This window comes from Lepeophtheirus salmonis, chromosome 6, assembly GCF_016086655.4.
Source record: "Lepeophtheirus salmonis chromosome 6, UVic_Lsal_1.4, whole genome shotgun sequence".
Classification (NCBI taxonomy): Eukaryota; Metazoa; Arthropoda; class Copepoda; order Siphonostomatoida; family Caligidae; genus Lepeophtheirus; species Lepeophtheirus salmonis.
The window spans coordinates 13,359,778-13,382,651 of NC_052136.2; the positions used below are offsets into that span (position 1 = coordinate 13,359,778).

Here is a 22,874-nt window from a genome sequence, read left to right on the forward strand (position 1 = left end):
CGTACTACTACTCTTTGAAGGTCATCTACCTAGCCTAGTCGCCAAGAGTTGATGAGTTTAGATATTATTATTCTCTTTACCCCTACTTGACAAAATGTGAAATCAAACTTCATTTATTTTTTTCCTTTTTTTCTCCTTCTTTTTTTCTTTTAGAAGAAAAAAATAATATATATAATTACTGGAAAGTGAATCAAAGGTTCAAATCGAGAGCTGAGCTAGATGATGAGATTTCTTTCCTCTCTCTCTCTCTCTCTCATAATAAGTAATAATGTACCTGCCATTGAGTTAAGAGATTCAGCCCTTCATCATGATTTTAAGACGAATAATGAGCAGTAGAGAGGAAAGGGCCTACATTGGACAGAGAAAAGGAATCACACTGACTTCCCCCCCCTTCCATGACGCTATATTTTCAACAACTTTTTCTAATTCAATGGCGGTGATGCTTCTTATATGCTTCTAACTACTACAGTACATTATTATGTTAGTAGTACAGACATGGAGTTAAACGAGGAGCATTAAGGCTGGTTCCTTAAATATTATATATAGAAAATGATGTTTGGTGTAAGGGAGAGGGGACGGTGTTTAGCTGCTGTTATTGTTAGCATATGTTTTGGTCATCTCATAAATATAAATACTTTATACACTTAAAGAGGATGGGTCAAATTATATTGGATGTTTGTTACTAATCAGTACGTAGTTCGTAATAGCCATATATTCAGATATGACTGAGATAGAATTAGAATATATCATGAAATATCTACTATCTTGTCCCGTAACTAAGGGCGGTAATAGGGGCCATAATGATGCTTGTGGTCCAACAAATGAAATATATGGGAACAAGTACAATGTATATACGTCAGTTTTAAGCGGGTTCTCCCCTCCTTCATGTCCGCGCATAATGGACGTACTTTAATAACACTGCTAACGAAGTTTTTTGTTTTTACCCCCGTTCGTTTGTTTGTTAGTCGCCAGGATTACGGCAAAAGTTACAGATAAACACATATATATTACATAGTAGGTATGTAAATAAATAGAAACAATATTTATTTCATCCCCCCCAAAAAAACCTACCTATCCACATATTTTGTACATAGAACCCAAACATAATTGAAATTTGAAACTATATTATACTAAAACTGCAGAATTGTCAGCACATACTGAATTGTTGTGCTTAACAGTGCCCTCCCGGACATGCTACGACTAATGAAGGATGTAATAATAATATATTGGGCATATATATATGTATAATCTAATCAGGAACAATAAATAAAAATGTTATCTCAAGTTGTAAGTCAACCTTTAGTATCATTGTCAGGACCACGTCCCATCTTAGAATTTAGAGTCCCCCTCGTTGGATATATGTAGGCCTGGTTACGAGACTGGACAGAGATAGAGGTAGTCGAATAATCATTTAATACTATCTAAATAACATTCAATTTCCATAAACATTGTACAAGGTAAAACAAATCATCAAATGGAACTATGTATATGAATATGAAAATATGTACAGACAGTTGAAACAAGTGTAGCTCGTTGTTATTTTTATATCTTCTTGATGCAGATGTGATTTTTCTCTCTCTACTTATTCTCTGTAAAAAAAAAGGTAATTCCTATGGATTCCTATCTCAATAGCTACATAATTAATCTATGATACGAACATTGATTGGGGCTACCTTTACTTATAAGCCTCATTTGGGGGGAGATGAAGGGGAAGGTTATATCCTCATTCTTATAGATGGATATATTCAGGGGCGTCTGCAAGGGGTGGGCTGGAGGGGCTGTAGGCCTCCCCAAATTAAGAATTTTTTTCTTTTTACCAGGCAATTTAATATGGTTTTTTTTAAATTTAATATTTGAAATTTTCTTCTACATAATATAAAATAAAATATAAAGATAATAAAATTTGAATACTTATGAGTAAATAATAAATTGGTATTATATAGGCATCCTCGATTACTCGATGAGGAAGTAGTTGGTTTATTCTGGGTCAAACGCCTAACTTGCAGTCTCCCAGTTGCTTGTCTGAGCATCTAGGCAACCTTCTAATATTTCGAAATACACCCTGGCTCTCATGTTGTACAGGTTAAGTACAGCTTAAACTATTCCGCTGTAGCGTTTCTAGACACCAAGGAATCCTTATAATATGATAAAATTCACCCAGCCCACAGGTTGTGCAGGCAAAATGCTGGGACCGAGTCAAGTTAAATATCTCCACCGCTGCTTCCCTGTGCATCAAGAAACCTTCTTTATATATCAAAAGAAATCCGTCAGTTTGTACGGGCGAAGTGCTAGAAATGCTATTTAAAGTCTGCCATGGCCCTGACAACCCAAAAAAATATAACCAGAACCGTTTTTAGACCCATACGAACCTACATAAAAATTTCAGTCAAATCCATTAATTGGTTAGGCTATAATTGAAAGACATATACACACACACAGACATTCAAATTTAATATGTAGATGGTCGTTTATTAAAAAAAGAGAATAATTTAAAATTTCTTAATGAAGAAAAGGTCATTAAATTTCTGAGCTAGTCCAAACCAAATTCCTTCGACGATCCCTGCAAACCTACACCATTTCTATATGAATATCAAGATTTTAAAAGTTAATCGGTGGAATGCTAATATTGCCAATTTTTTTTAGGGCAATAAAACTAGACATGATACCGGTAAATACTAGAAATAATCGAATTTAAAGATAAGTCTTTAAAATTAAATGGGAACTATCCTATTTATCCTAATTGATTAATTTTTAATGAAAAAACAGTTCAGGAACTGTGTACATCAAATTAAATTAGAGATGGATCAGGTCACTAGTTGTCGAGTTTCGGGTCTTTCTGCAGGCTTTCGGGTCAAAATAAGATAGTCTATACAATAAAGGTAACCCAAAATATACTCATGAGAGCTAAATATATTTAAAATATCAGCATGTCATAACTAATTCATGAAGTCAAATACTACAAATCAAATTTCATAATAAGGCTATGTTTATTAATATTGGCATATTGATAAACATAATTAAAAATGGTTATGACTTTTCAATCTTGCAAACACGTCTATTTTTTTCAATTTATAACATTGGAGGTTAGTTGATTAGTCACGTTTTAGGTGTTTAACGTATGTCGGTATAAAATCAATCATAAAACTACGGTCTAAAACAGAATATATTCCTAATCAGTCATATTATTCTGTTTTTACTGATCACATCCCTTCCAGTGGATAACACCCATTCTGAGGGGAGAGACGTTGCTGGTATTGACAAACATTTCCTAGCAAGTAGAAAATAAGAGGACATCTTGTTCGTCCTTTGTAGATCCACCACTGTAGAGCATTTGAAGTTCTAGTTTGTAGTAGAACGTTGAAGTAATTTTTGATATCAATTTCGGGATATAATGATTTTGAAATTTGTTTCCTCTCCTAGGAGTTAATTTTTCGGTCAAAAGAAGCCCCCAAACGTAATTTGTGGAGGGCAGTGATGAATGTATGTTACCAAATATCATTTATATTTTTAAGTGTAACACCTACTAATAATCAATATCGTCATTGTCTCCTTATTTTTTATAAGGTATCAAATCGAGGATGACGTCTTTGATTAGTTGTAAAGGAATTATTTTATATACGAAATAAATGTCCCTCAGGAAGGTTCGGGCCACAGTTTTTTTTTTTTTGGATTGGCAAAAGAAGGTTCAGACGGCAAGATTTCGGGCTCGGACCGAATCTACCTCTACATTAAATAACTAATCTCTTAATTGGAAATTTTATTATCCTTCATTTTTGTAAACAACTAAAGGCTTTTTTTCTATTAGCAGAATAGTTATGAAATGATAAGTGAATTGAATCAAAGCAACCGTGTAATGAATATCTTAAGAAATGAAGATAACTTTTATTTTCAACCCTAAGCAGGATTCTCAGGGACAACCGCTGTCTCCCTTTCTTTACTCTCTATTTACATTTCAGTATAACTTAAGTATTGTACAGGACGCAGCAACATAACTTCTTTTTTTGTAATACGTGGCAATCAGGCTGAAAAAGTAGTAGGGCGGAGGGCGTGGTTTCATTCTAGAGGCAATATTATGAAGTTAATAAGTTAATTGCTTCAATTTCTCATATACCAAAAAAATCATTCTCCAAATTTCAAATTTGGGAAATTATTTGAACGCAAATAACTCCACAGGTAATAATAATGCTAGGAATTAAATTTGATGCATCAGATCAAGTGTTATGTAAGTATTTTTCAATTACTGTGTTATGTCTAAATCGGGTAATTGGAACCGGATTTATTTAGGAAAAACCACCATTTTTATGACTTTTTCAAATCCCCAAAATAGATTATATGATAAACATACCATACGCAATTATAAAATAAGATACATTGAATATTAAATTCTGCACTTTTTGTAAAACCTAACTATTCCTCTAAAACTTCTCAATGATAACTTATTTAAAAGTAAACAAAAAAATGAAAAAAAAAAATCATAGAAGTTTGGTGTATGGACATTGGGGGAACGTCACATATCTGATAGGATTTTCAAAACTGTGTTAAACAAAATATGAAATGTGTACCATTATTACGAACCAAATATAAAACTCTTTAGATTTATAAAACTTGTTTTTATTGCTTTTTAGAAAAAGGACCTTAAACTGTCGCACCTGTATACGTGTAAACATGTTTTGTAATATATAAGTATACATGAATAATCATAACAAAAATATGGAGAGCTAAGATATGTGGATAAGAAGTGTAAGGATATTTAGAAATAAATAAAATAGGTCTACTAAATATCTAAACAAATGAATCTGTATATAGATAGAAAATTATATTTACATTGATTTTTTATAAAATTTATTACAATATTTTTTATATTCAATTCCATCTTTCATTTCATTTTAATGCTATTCTAGTCTAAAAAATCGTAATTGTTGATAATTCAACGCCAAAACGTCCAAAAAAATTAAATAATGTATCCACATATTTCAATAATCCCTAATTTCTTTTTTACAGGATGTAAATACTACTTAGGCATGAAAAGTCGGATAATTTGAGATCAATTAGTTCGTTTGATCAAAAAACATGAGCACATTAAGTTATCAAAATCAAATATAGTTTCCTCAAAAATAGGTGCTAAATTTCTCTTCGTCATAAATAACTCACTTGTTTTTAAATCAATTATTACTAAAATTCTTGTATAGATTTATTAAAACATAGTAAATTAAAAAATGTAAATTTTATATATGTAAAATGAATTTTATAGAGATACAACCCATCAAAAAATAGTTTACAGTTATTTACAACACAAATTTTTATAGCCAATTTTAGGAATGAAAATAATCTTGGAGATTCCACCGGTTGGGCACTTATACAGGATTAAATAAAACATGTTGTTATAGTCATTACTGTAGTGTTCCTTGAAGATTTTCATATACGGAGAGCACCAGACTGAAGAAAGAGCTTGCAAATAATACCTACTTCATTGGTAATACAATCAAGTTAGAGATGGGATTTTTACAAGAGCACAATTAAAAGCAAAAAAGATATAGTATTACGATAAGTCTTCTTTTAGAGGGAGATGCTAACACACCCACGACTAATTAAATAATGAACAAAAAAGAATAAACAACCGTGTTTCCTTTTCTAAACGCTAAACGTAGTGTTTTCATTACATAGATCCCTTCTTTACATTTACAAATATGAATAAAATCTTTGGGATTTTTACTTGGCTATCTTTATTATAGCGTGATCGCAGGTGGAGTCTCGTTTTTTTCATGGAATATTTTTGATTTAATTTTTTAAGTCGATATTCAACACTTTGACCGTCTCACAAAAATAGGACAAATATGAATTAAAAAAAAAAAAAAAATCATTGTACAATGGGTGACATGCCCGGGCGGAAATGAGGACGTTTTGTCACCCCACATGGTACCCTTGTAACTTTATCTCTGCCCTATAGTTACACCTAACATAAATGTCATATTAACGTCTTCATAATTATTATCAATAATTAGCCACATAGACTGCCTAACAGAAAAATATACCGTGTATTTTTTTTGTCAGTGGTCTATTTTTTTTTTTTTTTTTGCTTCTGTTCATATAATTAGTCTTCTGAACGTTGATTACTTGAATTAGAATTAGATCTTGTTCAGCTGTCAACAATTCTTAATAATGATTGATCAATTATTTCATAGTTGGGGATAATGGGCAAACTACCAACTGTTTTTGGGTCTTTTTTCGGTTTTCGGATGAGGGGTGCCTTATAACGCAATTCTAAAAAGTTTCTTTTTTCTTAATAAAAAAGGCCATAAAAAATTTCATTTTTTCTAAAAAAAAATGACTGTTTTTTGTGTGACCAACTTTTTTGTAGACTGGTCTAGAACAACTTTCACTGAATTAGGTAGGTTTTAATAAAGTTATAACGGTTTTTAATACTGTCTATAGTGTTGTGGTATTCCTTATTTATTTGATCAATTCCAGTCTTGAGACCGGTCCTATCAGTCCTTGGGACCAGTTCTTAATACTGTCGGTTCTACGTACTGTCAATACTAGAACTGATTAAAATAAGAAGAACTAAAGTTGAATGAGGTCATCAATAACTGCATTTTATAAGTTATAGGACTGATATGCAAGACTGAACTGGACCGTACCGAGACTGAACTGGACCGTATCGAGACTGAACTGGACCGTACCAAGACTGAACTGGACGCTACCGAGACTGAATTGAATGGTATTGCAGCTTCCAGTCCTAAATAAGGACCGACACGACACTAATTGTCTATCATTTCCTGACCAAAACTCAACACAATTACGTATGTACTACAGTAATACCTTGAGATACGAGTGCCCCAACTCACGAGTTTTTAAAAAAATATATAAGGTTTTTTTTTGTTTTTTTTTTGCTGATCGAGACTTGGTGATGGACCACTTTAAGTTTACCTAATATTTATAGCTATTTTTGGTGGGAGATAAATTGCTTTGACGTAGTAGCTCCGTCCAGGAACGAATTAAACTCCTATGTCAAACTATTATTGTACTTCCATCCTAAAAGATGAATATTATGTAGTTCTTAACGTTTGAATACTATGCATGTATGAATGTATTTGTTGCGAGTAATAAAAGGCAAAACATTCAAAAGTCATAAACCTGTGTGAATGTGTACTTGTGAGTTGTATGTACAGCGAACCCAGTAATAGTAGTACTCGTATCATATGTAAAACTGGTATTGTCTTCCCTTTATTTTACTTTGAATAAACAGATCTTCTATGTAGACATCATAACATAACCATAACAACATTTTTGTATACCTAACTATGTATGTAGTACCTACAGGGTCTCTAATTTCCCGGAAAATTATCTGTGTCCGGGATCTTATCAACATTTTTTTGAAATCCCTTAGTATTATATATGTAGACCCATATATTCTTAATTCTTATTCAACTCACCATCACTAATAGTGCACGGGTTGTTTTTTTTTAAGTCCCCAGACCCCACTTTTTCAATTCTGCAACGTGATTCAACCTGTAGCAAAAAACCCTCTAAAGTAATAAGTGACTAACCAACTAGTTATTGATGGAACAAGTGGTGGTTGTATAAATAGGAAATACACAACACGCCCCGTTGCACTCTGCATATTGCACTAGAATGTTACAAATCTCACTCCGAGGGACTCTTCTATATGTATTTAATGGTTAATTAAATAAATATATAATTATATTATAACTGAATCAAATAGAGGATTTCTCTTAGGTGTGTTAAATTCCGGGAAAACGGGATCCCGGGATCTCGAGAGAGAAACCACAGTACCTACTAACATAAATATAGGTATTTTGTAGTTCATCATTTCACTTGGAAGGATGATGTGTCTGTGAGGAAAAGAGAGAGAAAGGCGCGTGAGATATCCAGGATGGAGAAAATATGGTAATGAACAGTATTAATGAGTTGAAGAAATAATATAATATATAGCCTATAATAATATAATATAATATGGGTAGGGATTTGATGATTTATATATGATACATAGATGGCGTAGAATCATAACTTTTTCATATCAGGGTCGTAATCACAAGGGAGACAGGGGGAGACAGGGGTTCCAAGAATTTTTTTCAGCAATTATGTACATATTAATGTTGAGCCATTCATTGTCACTCCAAAACTGTGATTATGGTACTCGATATGTATTAATGTTGAGTTTTGGTCTAGAAATCAGTTGTATTTTTTGTTGGAGCCGAACGAACTCATTCGGTGCTTTAAAGAAACTCCGTCTGGATTTTCTGGTCTCAATGAAAAATTCAGTCTAAATCTATCCTACGAAAAAAAAGAAAGATGATATGTGTGTACCCTAATTATGAACATCGATATAATTCAATGGGGGAAAAGTGGGGTTTCTAAAAGCCGTGGCACCGGAATGTACTTGTCAGTGGGGCCCATATACCTATATATATATATAATCTATACAATTTTTACAGTTTTGTTATTGGGGATGGGGGCTGTTTGTAGGGACTATACACGACTCACCATTAATATATCTATAATTGCTATTATTGAAAATAATTATTGGGGCTCGCTGGTGATTACAGCACTGTAATGGTGTCGTCAAAACACCAATATCTATCCTATTATTAATATCTTTGTAATCCTTGGACAATAAGGGGTCCAAGAAGGGATCCCTAGTGCTTAATATTTATAAATAGACTCACGTATGAAAACACTGGTGATTATATGTGTATGTAGTTAGTTTTCTGTAAATGATAATATTATTTCATATTAAACTACTGACCTATTTTGTAATAATACTCATAATAGGAGTAGTATCTACATACATAACATAGAACATACACTACTACTTGAGTTATTCCAGGTATTATGATAGCAAAATAAACAGTAGTGAGTGGTGGAATGAATTACTTTTGAAGAAGAAGAAAGGAAAAGAGGAAGAAAAAAAAACAAAGAGATTTTCTAATTTCAAGTCACCCAGTATTTATTTGGGGCCCCAAATTACATATGACACATTTGTTCATTCGGGATATTATTCCACGTTATTATAAGACCATAGCGTAGGAATTGAGAGGAGGGAGGCGCATAGGTAGTGCCAATTTTTAGGGATATCATTTGGCGTACTTGTTTTCAGGGTTGTTACTATTGCCATTGCCCAGAGTTACTAGGCTTGCCGAACATGTTGTTAAAATAATATAGAAGATAACGACACCCAACAATTCCTTGGTCTCACCCTCCGTTTTTCATGCGCACATCAAACGTAGCTACTCACTCAATACTTAGACATTCTCTCCTCAAGAGAGAAATTCCCTAATTTATTTAATCAAACATCCTTTTGGATCGAATGAAGCAAGAGTTGATGTTATTATAAGTACCCCAGATTACAACTTTGTTTAATTTATAAAGAATATTTAAAAAGACGAATTAAAAAAATTGACAAAGTACATTCAATTAGAACATTGTTTTTCTAAGAATTTCACAAGAAAAATAATTTATATAATAATAAAAAAAAATGTTGTCTAATTTTTTTTTTTCAAAACTGTCTGTTAAATTTGGTATTAACACAAAAAAAGAAATTTAAAGTTTCTCGTGAAAAAGTGTCACCTATACTTTAAAAAAAAAAAAAATTATCTTGTTAATAATCACAAAAAACAAAAAAAATATCAAGTTATGGTGGTGAAATACCCTGCATGATGCCATTGCCAACGGCCATTTCCACGTTAAAACCAGCCCTGCGCATAGGGAGAGTCCCTCCCCAACTTTTTCTGAAATTGAAGCACTCACTTTCCCGTCATCTTTGTTTAAAAATTACCTCCTACCACCTTGTGATCAACCGGCCTCTTTTTACATTCTCTCGTGGGATTTTCCTTAATAAATTCATAAAATGTCCTGGTTTGAAAGGAAAATAGTCTAAAATCGACTTAAAATATAAGCTAAATAAAATAAAGATATATATTAATTGTAGAATTAAAAACAATAATCAATATTAGCATTCATTACTTTCAAAATATTACACCCTACTAAGACCGACACATTCGGGCTGTGTGTCATCTTTTTTTTAGAAATCAAAATATGGCTACCCTATAACATAAATTTGATCTTTAATATTGTACTCCATCCTTGCATTTGAAGATGCATTCTTCTGATCTCATTATATAAACCAGTGATTACTAACAAGGATTTTGCAGTGCTTAATGTAGGACAGGGTTTCTCAAAGTGTGTACTTTCATGTCATGTCAGGGGTACCGTCCAAAAATTAGTTATTTTGACGTTTAATGAAAAAAATTAATGTTAGAAAAAAAAAATGACATTTTCTATATAAAAAGATACAATTTTATATTCAATTTAGATAAATAAGTAAAAAAAAAAAATAACCGTAAAATCTGTATCGAGTACCCAGTGTCAGTAACCTGTCATGTCAATAGCTCATCGGGGTCAGCGTAACTTCAGTGTGGAGCAAATTGTCTTATTATTAAAAAGGGAAACTACATTTGATTTTCACACAGGAATAAGCAACATGATCATGGATCGTTTTCTGAAAAGAAAAGTCCGCAAGAATCCGACATGATTGGTTGTGAAATGGAGCCTCAACCTGCTTCATGATAGCTCTTTTCCACTAGCTCTGAGTTTGCATCAAGGTCAGAAAGGTAGATACTAGTAAGGATAAAAAGAGAGCATAAAATGCCAATTACCTAAAATTTGGTTTGATCATTTCATTATTTGTACTTTGTATTATGCTCTGTTAATTAATGGGTCGTCTAAATAAACAAGACATTTGTATTAGGGCTATGCAATGGCATACTTTACACTAGAGTGCCTTTAAATTTTATATACTTTTGAAAGATGCCATGACTGAAAAAAAAAAAAAGGGTTGAGAAACGCTGGTCTAGTATCCGCTAGGTTATCAAGACCCTCCAGAAGTGTTATTTTTCTAATAAATTAATATTTTTTTTGTTAAAAAGAAGGTTCACCAAAAAAATCACCCCTAATGGCTTTGCAAGGATGCATAGGTTGGGAATCACTGATATAAGACAATGCAAAAAAACAACAGAGATTTAACAATCCTTATTAAAGGGAGTGCCCGGTACTGAATCCCTCCCTCTTTTTCATATAAGCAGGTTATCCTGATGGAATATGCGTAATGACTAATTAGACTACTTTTTTTTGTATTGCAACACTGTCATACAGTTTGTTTACAATGATATATTACAACATTGATATTGTTTACCTACTTCAAATATAGAGTAGACTAGTATGAAAGTGTTGCGTCATATTACGTAATGCAATACTTCTTTCCCTCCTCCTCGTCCTCAATTAATTTATTTTCCCCTCTTTTCCTTTTTCTCAGCTCCCTCTCCCAGCTCTGCCTTCTGATCCTCACACTCAGTAAATGTCTACCTACATAATATTTCTATTGTGCTAAAGAGCGCGAAATATTATTATAATTTATAACAATATGGACTCAATTCTTATAGTCTATAATTATTAAGCATTTTCACTGACGTCATAAATTGCATCATTTTTGAAGGAAACACCATCTTAGGAGCTCAAAGTTGTATATTTAATACATAAAGTGGATTAATTTTGAATACACCTTGACACAACTCCATCAATTGGTTTTATGAATACAAAAGAGTGAACGATTGTATTCAATACTACTTTACGCAAATGGTAAACAGTGATATTTTAATTAAATCAAAGTAATTTGCACTAAAATTAATGAAAATGGCTAGATTTGTACATTTTTTTGTCAATTCGGGACGACAAAATTAGGGGAATGAGACAAAATATCTTATTCTTTCCATTCTAATCGTCAATTTTTATCTATAATATGGAAATAAGATTGTATAAGGATGTACTAACATATTTTTAATAAATTTTAGTGTCAGATTTATAATAAAACTAGGCAGTAGATTGATAAAATTTTTATTGAGAGTAAGGTTTAATTTTTTTTAATTTGTTGGTATAATTTTGACATCCAATAGCTCACTAGTTTCCTTAATATTATTAAGGAAAAAGTTTTCATTGAATTAAAACCTTGTTTCTTAGGCCGCCAAAATGGACAAGATCAACAATTCTTACATCACATGAAAATGCTTTGAGTCATATGGACTCAATTCTTATAAGTTATGCACACATTTACGGGAAAAAGTAGAAAATCAAACCGGTCTAACCGACAGTTTTAAGGACCAGACCTAAGACGGGACTGGACCTCATAAATAAGGAAGGGTACAAAACTAATAAATACAAAAATCTATTTTACTCATCGATAAAAAAATTAAAAAAAGGTACAAATCTAGTCATTTTTATTCATTTTAGTGCATATTACATTGATTTGATCAAAAAATCACTATGTACCATTTACATCAAGTAGTATTCAATGCAAATCTTCAATCTTTTTTTTCATAAACCCAATGGTATTAAAAATGAATTCATTTTAAATTTATGTAGTAAAAATATCAACTTTGATCTCCTAAAGATGGTGTCTCTTTCAACTGTGATGCAATTTATGACGTCACTGAAAATTTTCTAAAAGAATATTTATTTATTTCATCGTATATAAAATATTTACCAAATATAAGTTGCGTTGAATTTAAAAGAAAAACAGTCCAAGGTGACTATATGTACAGTCACCTTGGTTCCCCAGAACATTTTCACTGGCGTCATACATTGCATCATAATTGAAGGTGAAGCCATCCTCGGGGTTCATAGTTGATATTTTTACAAAATAAATTGGACAATTTTCCAAAAAATCTTGATGAAACTTCATTAATGTCCTTAAAAATGAAACAAAAGACTTAAAATATGTATTGCATACAACTTGATGCCAATAAATTACATAAAGTAATAAAAATCCTTATAAAATGGCTATATTTGTAAAGTAATTTTATTTTTGACTAATTAGAGGCGATAAGAGTATGATCATATAATAAAAATGTCTTATTATTTCCAATGTAATTGTTAATTTACTGTTAAAAATATGGAAATAAGATTATACAACGATGTAAGAATATATTTTTAGAACATTTTAGAGTTTAATATATACTAAAACTAGGTATAATTTGAAATAGCACGTTATTATTTATGGCATCATCAAAAAAAAAAAATCAAAAAGTCCTAAAATCACTTTGTAGTAACAATATGCTAAATGCATTATGTTTAAATCTATTTAGTGCAAACCCATCCTATTTGGATTAACAATTCTATCTGTAATGCAGTGAGTCATTTATTTAAATAAATGGTGTCTATTTTACACTAATTATTAGCTGCAGTGGTTTACAATCCATATAATTAGCTTTTAAAAAATGTTATTACAATATTTTACTTTAATAGTTACATTGACAAGTATAGAACAACATTTTTAGTAAACTGTATTATCTCTTAGATAATTACAATAGTTATATGTCTGAGAAATGTGAACTTTATAATACAATCCAAACCAGATCGCACAGTTTACCGAGGAATTTAATAAATTTTGAATACAAAAATGTACTATCTGGTAAAAAAATTTGATATATTTGATATTTTTAAAAGGCATAAATAATTAAAATCTTATAATCTAGTTATTTGATTATGTTAATGGTAATCTAGGAAAATTTGAATCTCTTAACTTCAATATTGGTTAAAATATAGTCACCTAAAAATTTTATATCTCTGTTCAAGCTTTTTTCCAGATAGTTTATCCCTGGATTAGATCAACGAGTTGACAATAAGAAAACTTTTTCCCTTATTGTCAGTCGAGGTTGTGAGTGGATAAAACATGTTGATATGAGAGTTCCAGACGTATATTGTCTGAATTCTTGTTAATCTAGCTTTGGACAATTTGTAACAAAGATTGAATAATAATAACTCCATTGTGGGTAGAAATGAGCCAGCTACAAACAGTGTTCTTACCTTTTTATATTATTTCTTTTTGGACAAAAGGTTGAGAGATACAATAAAGGTAACGAATAGTTATGATGCTCGGTCTGAGATGGATTTTTTTTTAGTACGATCTTAATGAGTTTTTTTGTAGACCAATCTGGATAAATATTTATATCCAGTTCATGTTTTTAGATTTTTTTTGAGTTCATTTGAAGTCCATAATTATAATATCAATTCGAGGTGCAAGTCTTGAATCCAAGTCCGTACCTCTGGTGGATACCCAAGCCCTGTCCAGAATGAAAGAATTTGGTCTTAGAAATATTACAACATTCCCAGATCGGTCTAATATTTCCAAAACTAAATCCAACAGTCAACTAACAATTTTAGTAATGAATGTATTTAAGAAGTACAAAGACGAATCATGAATTATTTATAAAATAATAATAATTATTAAAGATTTTTGTTAAAGATATGCAATCTTAGCATTTAAACGTGAAATTTAATTTGTTTTTTTTTACATACGCATCATTTCTAAAGAAGGTTTCCCTTATTAATTTGTTGCATTGCCCTTCATCTTTAGGCCTTCTCAATTAGGTCTACATACTTGTGTCTAAATATAAACCTTATTTTGTAAAATGGAAAACCAAAGCTACTTATTATTTTAATTATTTTTTAATGAAATATGCTGATTCAATTATTATTGCAATAATGCAAAGGAATTTTGGAGGTTTTTTACTCATCAAAATCCATCATCAAATTCCAGTTAGACATCTGTGAGTCTTTTTAAATTCGTTTAAATCTTAGCAAGCATTCCAAAGTTATTAGAAGAAAACTCCTTTTTGAACTTATGGAATAGGGCAAAGCGAGTGCAGACTTCTGCTTTGTAGCCAGGATAGGAAATCATTACTAAAAAACATACATATAGTATACATATATTGATTAAATTTTTAGCTATAAAATCTTTTTCATTGTCACTTCCCTATTTTTTAAAGGAATATCATTGTGACATCAAATCCAAATATATATTTTATTGTAGTGTTGGATTCGAGTATTACTCAAAGCTGGGGTTTCTACTCTCAATCATGAATAATTTGATACGTACTACAAACCTATGGGGATAGGCGTAGGAGATAATTAATACATTTACGAAAATAAATTGGGATATTAGGTAATAAAATTTGTAATATTTAAAAAAAAAATCAGAAAATGAAAAAAAAAAAAAAAGCCACAAAAAATAGTACTTTCTAACATAAAAATGACTTCAATATACAAAAATGGAGAGGGGTTGTACGTTATATAAAAATGTTATCAAGAACAAAAATAGTTATAGTACCAAATATTGGGGCAAAATTAAAGTTGTCCCCTAAAATATTCTTCTACACCTATAACTATGGATTTGATAAATCATGGAATTCTAGTCACCTGGAATAATCATGCAGAACTTTTATTCCCATATATGGGTAATTAGTTGAAAACGAAATTATGAATCAACGTCATTTTTACTCAATTCCTGCAAGAGGAGAAATATAGAAAAACAAGGTAAGCTGCATGTATGCAGATTCCATGGATATATCAATCATGGTCGCCGTTAGGAAGGGGGCATGTCTTTCCAATTTTTCTCTAAGCCCAAAGTCCCCTTTATCCCAGATTTTCTATCAATTTATGTGCTGAAATCCTCATATGCATTGAAGATGAGATGATCATTTTTTTGAGGGTAGTAACCGGAATTTGATCAAATGAAGTTGATTTAAAAAAGATATTTAAATGATTACCTTTAAAAAAAAATGATAGTTAATTGATAACCTTGTTTAGAAAATATATATTCATTTGATGACTTTTTTTTTTCTTAATTTCAATAATCAAAAAATTACTAATTCCCCAAAATATAGCAATTACTTGTCCAAATATTGCTAGGTTTATTTTAATTGCGTCTCCTAGATATATGAAGAACCTTTCAAAACAGTTTCAAAATCTAATTAGATCAATAAGATCAATTAACTATTGACGTAAAAGATTCAATAGTAAAAGTTCATCGTTTATATAAAAAAAGTTCTTAGTGAAAACACTTCATTTATGGTTTTATCCCTCCCCTCAACAGATCCTGCTCCTCTAATTCTTACTCTGCTTTCCTTTACAGCAAGAATGTATGACTCAATAGTAGCTTTCAAAGAGAGTCAAAGATTCACTCTACATACATATTATACATTATATGAGTGAATAAGATGACGATTCCTCTCTCAAAATAAAGATATGTATTGGAGATTGCATTCTATTGATTCATATATATTTGTTTAGAACCCGATGATTCACTCATATCCTCTAAAAAACTTATAAAACTCCCATTTCGTATGACATGTAGAGGGTTAAATTTTTACCTATTTCGAATTTCGATTACAGTTAGTGTGGAAAAGTAGTCATATGGTATGAAAATTACCTATGCATAGGTGCATTGTCCTATCAGGTCATCTTTAGCTCTCACGTCTCGATCAAATTATGAAAAAGGCAATAACTCTTTATTTAGTAAATATAGACACTAAGAAATCATTTTTAGTTATTTAGTATAACATAATTTTGATAGACATTTTTCTAATCTATAAAAAGTATTTTTTTTTTTTTCTAAAATTGTTCAATGAAACCAAAAAATACACCCTACACCTGAATAGTTATTAATGTTTATAGTAAATATTGTATTGATATTATTATATGACTGACTATAAATTGAGAGGAATTCTAAACGAAGACCTTGATTTATATAAATTAATTTACAAATCCAAACATTATGTCCTTTTTGAGTTTTTAATACGTTGAGTCAGCCGCTTCAAATAATTCAGGTAGAGCCAATATTTATTTTTAGCAATTAATCAATAAACAATTTAGTCATTAACAGGGCAAACTCTATATATAAAAATTAAATTATTAAAGCACTTGCAGTCAGATCCAATTGATTATCTATAATTAAAATGACAATTTATCCCCTTAGCCTCCTCCCTCCTGCGGGCGTCCCCGTATATCAATTCCACTTTTTAGAAATATCGACTATCTATCTACAGCTTCAATTACTTGATATAAAATGTAGATACTTCGACTTGAAACTCGATTTGCCTTCGAGCTCGTACGTTGAAGACTTAATTGGAGCTCATAATAAAAGAGTTGCAAGGACTTGAATGCTAGGACTCAAGACTTTATTTGACTTGGTACCATTTTTTTAACGTACCTTCTTACTTAAAAATACCCTTTATAAGGAAAAATACATCCGAATCATTAGAAAAATAATGATATAAGCGACTTAACGATTGAGAGATGGTTGGGAACATTACTTTTAATTCATTAGAACTATTTATACAAGACTCAAGAAAAGACAATAAACTCAAATATAGAAATCTGAGGACTTGAAGTAATCTCCATAAATATATTTAATACAAAAATGGCCACGGTTTACATAACAGCTCAGCGGGACATGTAACGTCCTTTTAACATAACTCGTAAAAAAAAACCAATAACATGTCAAAATGACATCTCATGCCGTACTAAGTGGATACGCATCATTATTTATAAACCTTCATATGTATATCTTATAGAATTAAGTTAATTGTTTAAATTAGAAAAGGCATAAAATTACAGCTCAATCAAATACATAGTTTTATATGTTTTGATATTAAAGAAACCAGGCCGTTACATTTCCCTTACAATCTGATTTAGGGACTTCGTATATTTTTGGATGGAAGGTAATTAACATTAAAATACTTTGAAAAATGACAAATTTCTAAATATAGCCTTCATAATTGTGTATTTATATAGTTTTTATAAATGTATTTTATCATATATAAATGAAGATGTATTGGTGTATTTTTGAATCGTTATTCCGAGTTTTCTAAATTCCTATTTATGAATGAAAAAATAATGTTCATTTTAAATATTGTAATATTGCATTACATTGTAAAGTAGGATGTCGTTATTGCAGAAAAATGAGAAGAAAACAAATTAAAGCATTGAATAATTAATTATTTAGAGGAATTCATAGCGAAAATTATTTAGATAATCAAATTAAACAAACATATGTCAACAAAAAAAAATCATTTTAAAGTTCGGAAAATTCCATTCATATTTGATTTATTTATAAAAATATAGTGATTTTGTAATAATTGAAACTACAGATGTGAAATGAGTGACAGCTCAGTTGAGGAGACTATTGAGTTGATTGGAAGGCAATCTATAAAATTTGGACTTCAATTGTTTAAAAAAATAACAGACTCTCATGAAAATGCTGTATTTTCCAGTTATAGTGCCTATTCTATCTTGATGTTGTCCTACTTAGGAGCAAAGAAAAAAACGTTTCGTGAACTCAAAAAAGTTCTCGGACTCCCACAAGATTTAGAATATATAAAATCCGCCTATTTAGAGATCTGTAATAAAATGAAATCCGATGAAAACATGGTTCTAAACGTTGTAAACGCTATGTTTTTGTCGAACAAATTGACTTTGAATCCAGAGTTTGTGGAATCTGTTGCCCATTATTTCAAGTCTTCAATTCAGCACTTGAACTTCAAGGATTATGAGGTATCCATCAAGATAATTAATGATTGGATTTCTTGTAGAACATTTGGAAAAATTACCCATTTATTTAAAAAGGATTCTATTACTGAGGATACAACTACCATTTTCGTTAATGCAATATATTTTGAAGGGGTATGGCCGATAAAGTTTGAATCCAAAAATACAAGTGAAAGAGATTTTCACGTTTCGCCAACAAGAACCATCAAAATTCCAACCATGTATGCAACCGATATCAAATTTACTACAATTATCGATAAAAAATTGAACTGTATCATTGCAGCGTTACCATATGAAGGAGACAGAATGACTATGTATTTACTTCTTCCCGAAAATAAATTTGGACTGCCTGATTTACTGAAAAAAGTAAAATCCGACAAATTTGATTATCCTTTTCTTGATAACGATGAAAATGCAATCACAAAGCCAATATATTTACCTAAATTTGAACTCGAATCCTCTTTTAATCTTAATGTTGGACTTGAATCTATGGGACTTACAAATATATTCAATGATCACTCAGATCTCTCAGGAATTGCTGGTGATCCTGGTGAGCTCAAAGTAGATCAAATTGTTCAAAATGCGAAGATTAATGTCAATGAAAGAGGGACTAAAGGTGCTGCAGCTACGGGAATGGCAACGTTTGTGTTTCATAGTGCACCTATTAGGCCTCCTCCGTTAGTGATCGACCATCCATTTATGTTTTTTATCAAGGACAGTTTAACTGGGATTATTTTATTTATCGGGAAAGTTGTTGATCCTTCCTTTTCACACAGTATTTGACTTTTTGTTTAACTATAAACAAGAGTCTGCTTATTCAAAATGATAATAAAATTAAACAAGAATACAAGAGCTAAAAAGGGATATCAGTGGATCCCGATATTATTGTGTATTGTATATAGTATCCATTCAGTTATGAACAGATACGTAATCTATGAATGCGTTTAAAAATTAGAAAACGGAACAAGTTACTATTTAAATCACTTAACCTATTATTTTGGAAATAAATAAACACTTATGAAGTCTCTATGATCTATACAGTATAGCAGTGTATCGTATAGGTAAACTCGTAGTTATAGACTTTACCTACGAGTACCCAAGGTTAATAGAAATACAAGGTTAGACTAAAGCATTAAACCAAGTAGCGAAACGAGGACCCACGTGATCAATTGCTCAAAAATGTATTGGTGGATATAAACTTTTTTTCCAGCTAGAGGTACTGTTTAGTTATTATTTGGAGATAGAATAATAATTTTTAAATTAGGAGTTATGATATTATCCAATATATTTTACCCTTTAGAAGATGCTCATTCGAAGTCCGGAAGATGGACTTAGCTTAACTAGAGAAGATTGTTATAATTTGGAGTTTTGTTAACCCAATAATTTATTTATAAGAGTTCAAAAGTTTTGATGTTTATTCCGAGTTATTTTTTCCCATATAATTAATATACAAATGTATATCCTTTGGAGTCCAAGTTTCCACCTCTGACAATAATTAATCTTAAATTATACATTTGTTATTATAATAGCAAATTTATAAACTATAAATGTATAATTGAAAACTCCGGCTTCTTCTTTTTGGTTGAAAATTCAAAAAAAGGAAAAATCAAAGAATAGAATAATTTATTGTTTCCTCAAGCATTTTTAGAGTGTGAGCTAGGCGTGCTTTATCATTATTCCTTCGTCAATAAATAAGATTTGATATACATTTTTTTCTTCTTGCGACTTCCTTTGGATTTTTGGGAATGGGAAATTTAAAAAAGCGAACGTTTCCTTAAAGTTTTTGGAAATTTGGATCAGTTTTATTTGTGAATCCTCGGACACTAGAATGATCCATTATTTTGGAGTAATTTGTTTCAAATTTGTTTTATAATAATATCTACATATAAAATATTTTAGACAGGAATAAATTATATACGTATTATTACTTATTCAAACTTATTAATACCACGTAAAGCTTTAAACCAAGTAGCAAAACGTTGATCTCTAGCATGAGGAGATACAATTGTGCAGCGTTTTAACACTTTTTCACAAAATGTCGCTTTTCATATGACGTCATTATGATATTTTTCTTACTACAGACGTAGGCTGGGATGTGATAAAGAGTGATGAATGAAACACACCTAGCTCACACTCTAAAAGACCTTAGTTTTCAATTATACTTTTATGATTTATTGATTGTTATTATTATAATGAATGTATGATTTAAGATACAATGGTCAATTATTATAAGAACTCGGACTCCAGACTTGACTTCGACTCCATAGTTTAATATAAAAAAATATATTTTTACATTAATTATATAGCAAAAAATAGCATAGAATAAACATCATAACCTGTGAACTAGAATAAACATCTTAATCTTTGAACTAGAATAAAGAAATTATTTTGCTAACAAAACTCCATAACAATCTTCTCTAGTTAAACTAAGTCCGTCTTCCGGACTTCGAATGAACATCTTTTAAAAAGTAAAATATATTAGATAACATCATAACTCCTACTTATATCTCTAGCGAAGAAAAAAAGTTGCTGTGCACCAATACATTTTGAGATATTGATCGTTTTGCTACTTGGTTTAACGCTTTTGGCATGAAAGTCTGGAGCACCTGTACCACAGACTGGAAAACACGCACTCCAAGGGTTGACTTACAAGAAGTTCACGAATATGTTATTTTTTTTTTAATAGAAATATATTAGTACCGGTTTTCTGTATGAGTTAAAATCTATAAATATTCATACGTAATATGACAAATATTAAGAATTCAAGACGAAATAATCTTCAATATATCACCAATATAATTTACATTAATTATTTCAAAAATCGATGCACACATCAGAAAAATTATATTTCATAACTTAAACATTATCAGATTGAAGTTTGGGAACCTTTCTTGATTTGGTTTCTGATGATCTTTCTCTGCCTTCCTGTCGGATGTTGTCATTGAGTTAAGAAACCAAATTTTTGCCCATCACGTTACAGATGATTTTTGAAATCTTGCAAAGAATACTTGCCCATTTATGACCTTCATCACACTTGATCAACTATTTCTTCGATTGTAGTTTCTGAGCTCTTTCTTGATTCTTTATGATGAATTTCTTAAATATGAACAAAGTTAGTGTGTAATGATGATTTAACTCCTAAAAGGTTCAGAGGAATGCAGAAGTATTCTTGCCTTTGGAAGCAGTTATAAATATTTTCTAAATTTTTTGCAGGATCGAAGATGATATGAACTTCTCTATTTATATTGTGTGGATGAGTAATTGAAGTCTTCATATAACCTTGGCAGAATCTGGGGGCACAGCAATTACATCCCATCACCATAAACTTAACAATAACGATGGAATCCTGAAGGTATAAGTATAAGTTTGTGATCTTTCACTATTGAAAACAATGACTTTTCAACTTTAAAAGTAAGCCGTTTCTCGGAGCCGGCGCACTTTTTTTTTACTTGATTGTGACCTTGGACTCTAGATGTCCATGGATTTGGGGTTGACAGTCATGTAATCAGGCTTGCTAGAATGTTTAATTTGATGTTTCGAACCAACTGCTGGGCAAGACAGGCAGATTTTGACAAAACACGCGATCAACCATAGTCTATGACGTTATGGAGGGCCAATTTGCAGGTAATAAAATTGAGTTGAATAATAAAGACGTGTAGATATTTATATACTAATTAACTCTACAACGTCACTATTGCTAGAATTTTCAATTTGATTTAGACCGACTGCTAGGCAAGAAAGACAGATTTTGACAAAACATCCAACCAATAATATTCTATGGACTATGACATCACTTTTAAAAAGTGTGGTTGACGTCAAGCATCAGTCGTACACGCGTTATGTTATAACCTTGTATTTCTATAACTTTGTGAGCACCTACCATAATTATTATATAGATATTAGCAAGCTTGGAAATTTGAATAAAAAAATGAACGGTGTTTCTGCTTTCCGTTCATTTTTGAAGAATGAAAGGAAGAAAAATGTGAATGGCGTTCATTTTCTTATTGTCTCTAAGAGGTCGTTTTGTGATTACTTTTTCCAAAGATTAAAAGGTTCAGTATTTTTTTCTTGATTATAGGTATAATTATTATTATCTTTTTAGGGTTCCTAAAATAAAAAAAATATATACATTCAAAAATCATGGATTTAATTTTGTGTGTACAATTATCAATTACTGTGTACAATACATTCTACTGAATGTCTCACAGTAAAGCATTTGTTAATCATTTGACTATAGAATGGTCGTGTATTTGCTCACTCATTGTATAGAATACATCCTGATTACATTCCCAGAACTAAACTTTGTCCTCGTTGCAAGATATTCTGCGAATGAAGTGATTGAAACAAGTTTACCCTTTATTGTAATAACAACCTTTGAAAGAATCATGTCAGGCTACAAAGATAATAAATGTGGCATACAAAAATGACTAATGTTTTGCAGTGTGACAGAGTTATGCAATATATTTTGATATTAA

General features: G+C 30.8%; 1 protein-coding gene across 1 annotated transcript; it reads left to right on the forward strand.

Annotated features, from left to right (window-relative positions):
• Positions 1–17,938: 17,938 nt before the first annotated feature.
• LOC121120952 (iripin-2) lies at positions 17,939–19,426 on the forward strand. Its single transcript, XM_040715829.2, has 2 exons — positions 17,939–18,405; positions 18,478–19,426. Exons 1-2 carry the CDS (start codon positions 18,010–18,012, stop codon positions 19,180–19,182), a joined length of 1,101 nt encoding a protein of 366 aa, XP_040571763.1. The 5' UTR covers positions 17,939–18,009; the 3' UTR covers positions 19,183–19,426.
• Positions 19,427–22,874: the final 3,448 nt, after the last annotated feature.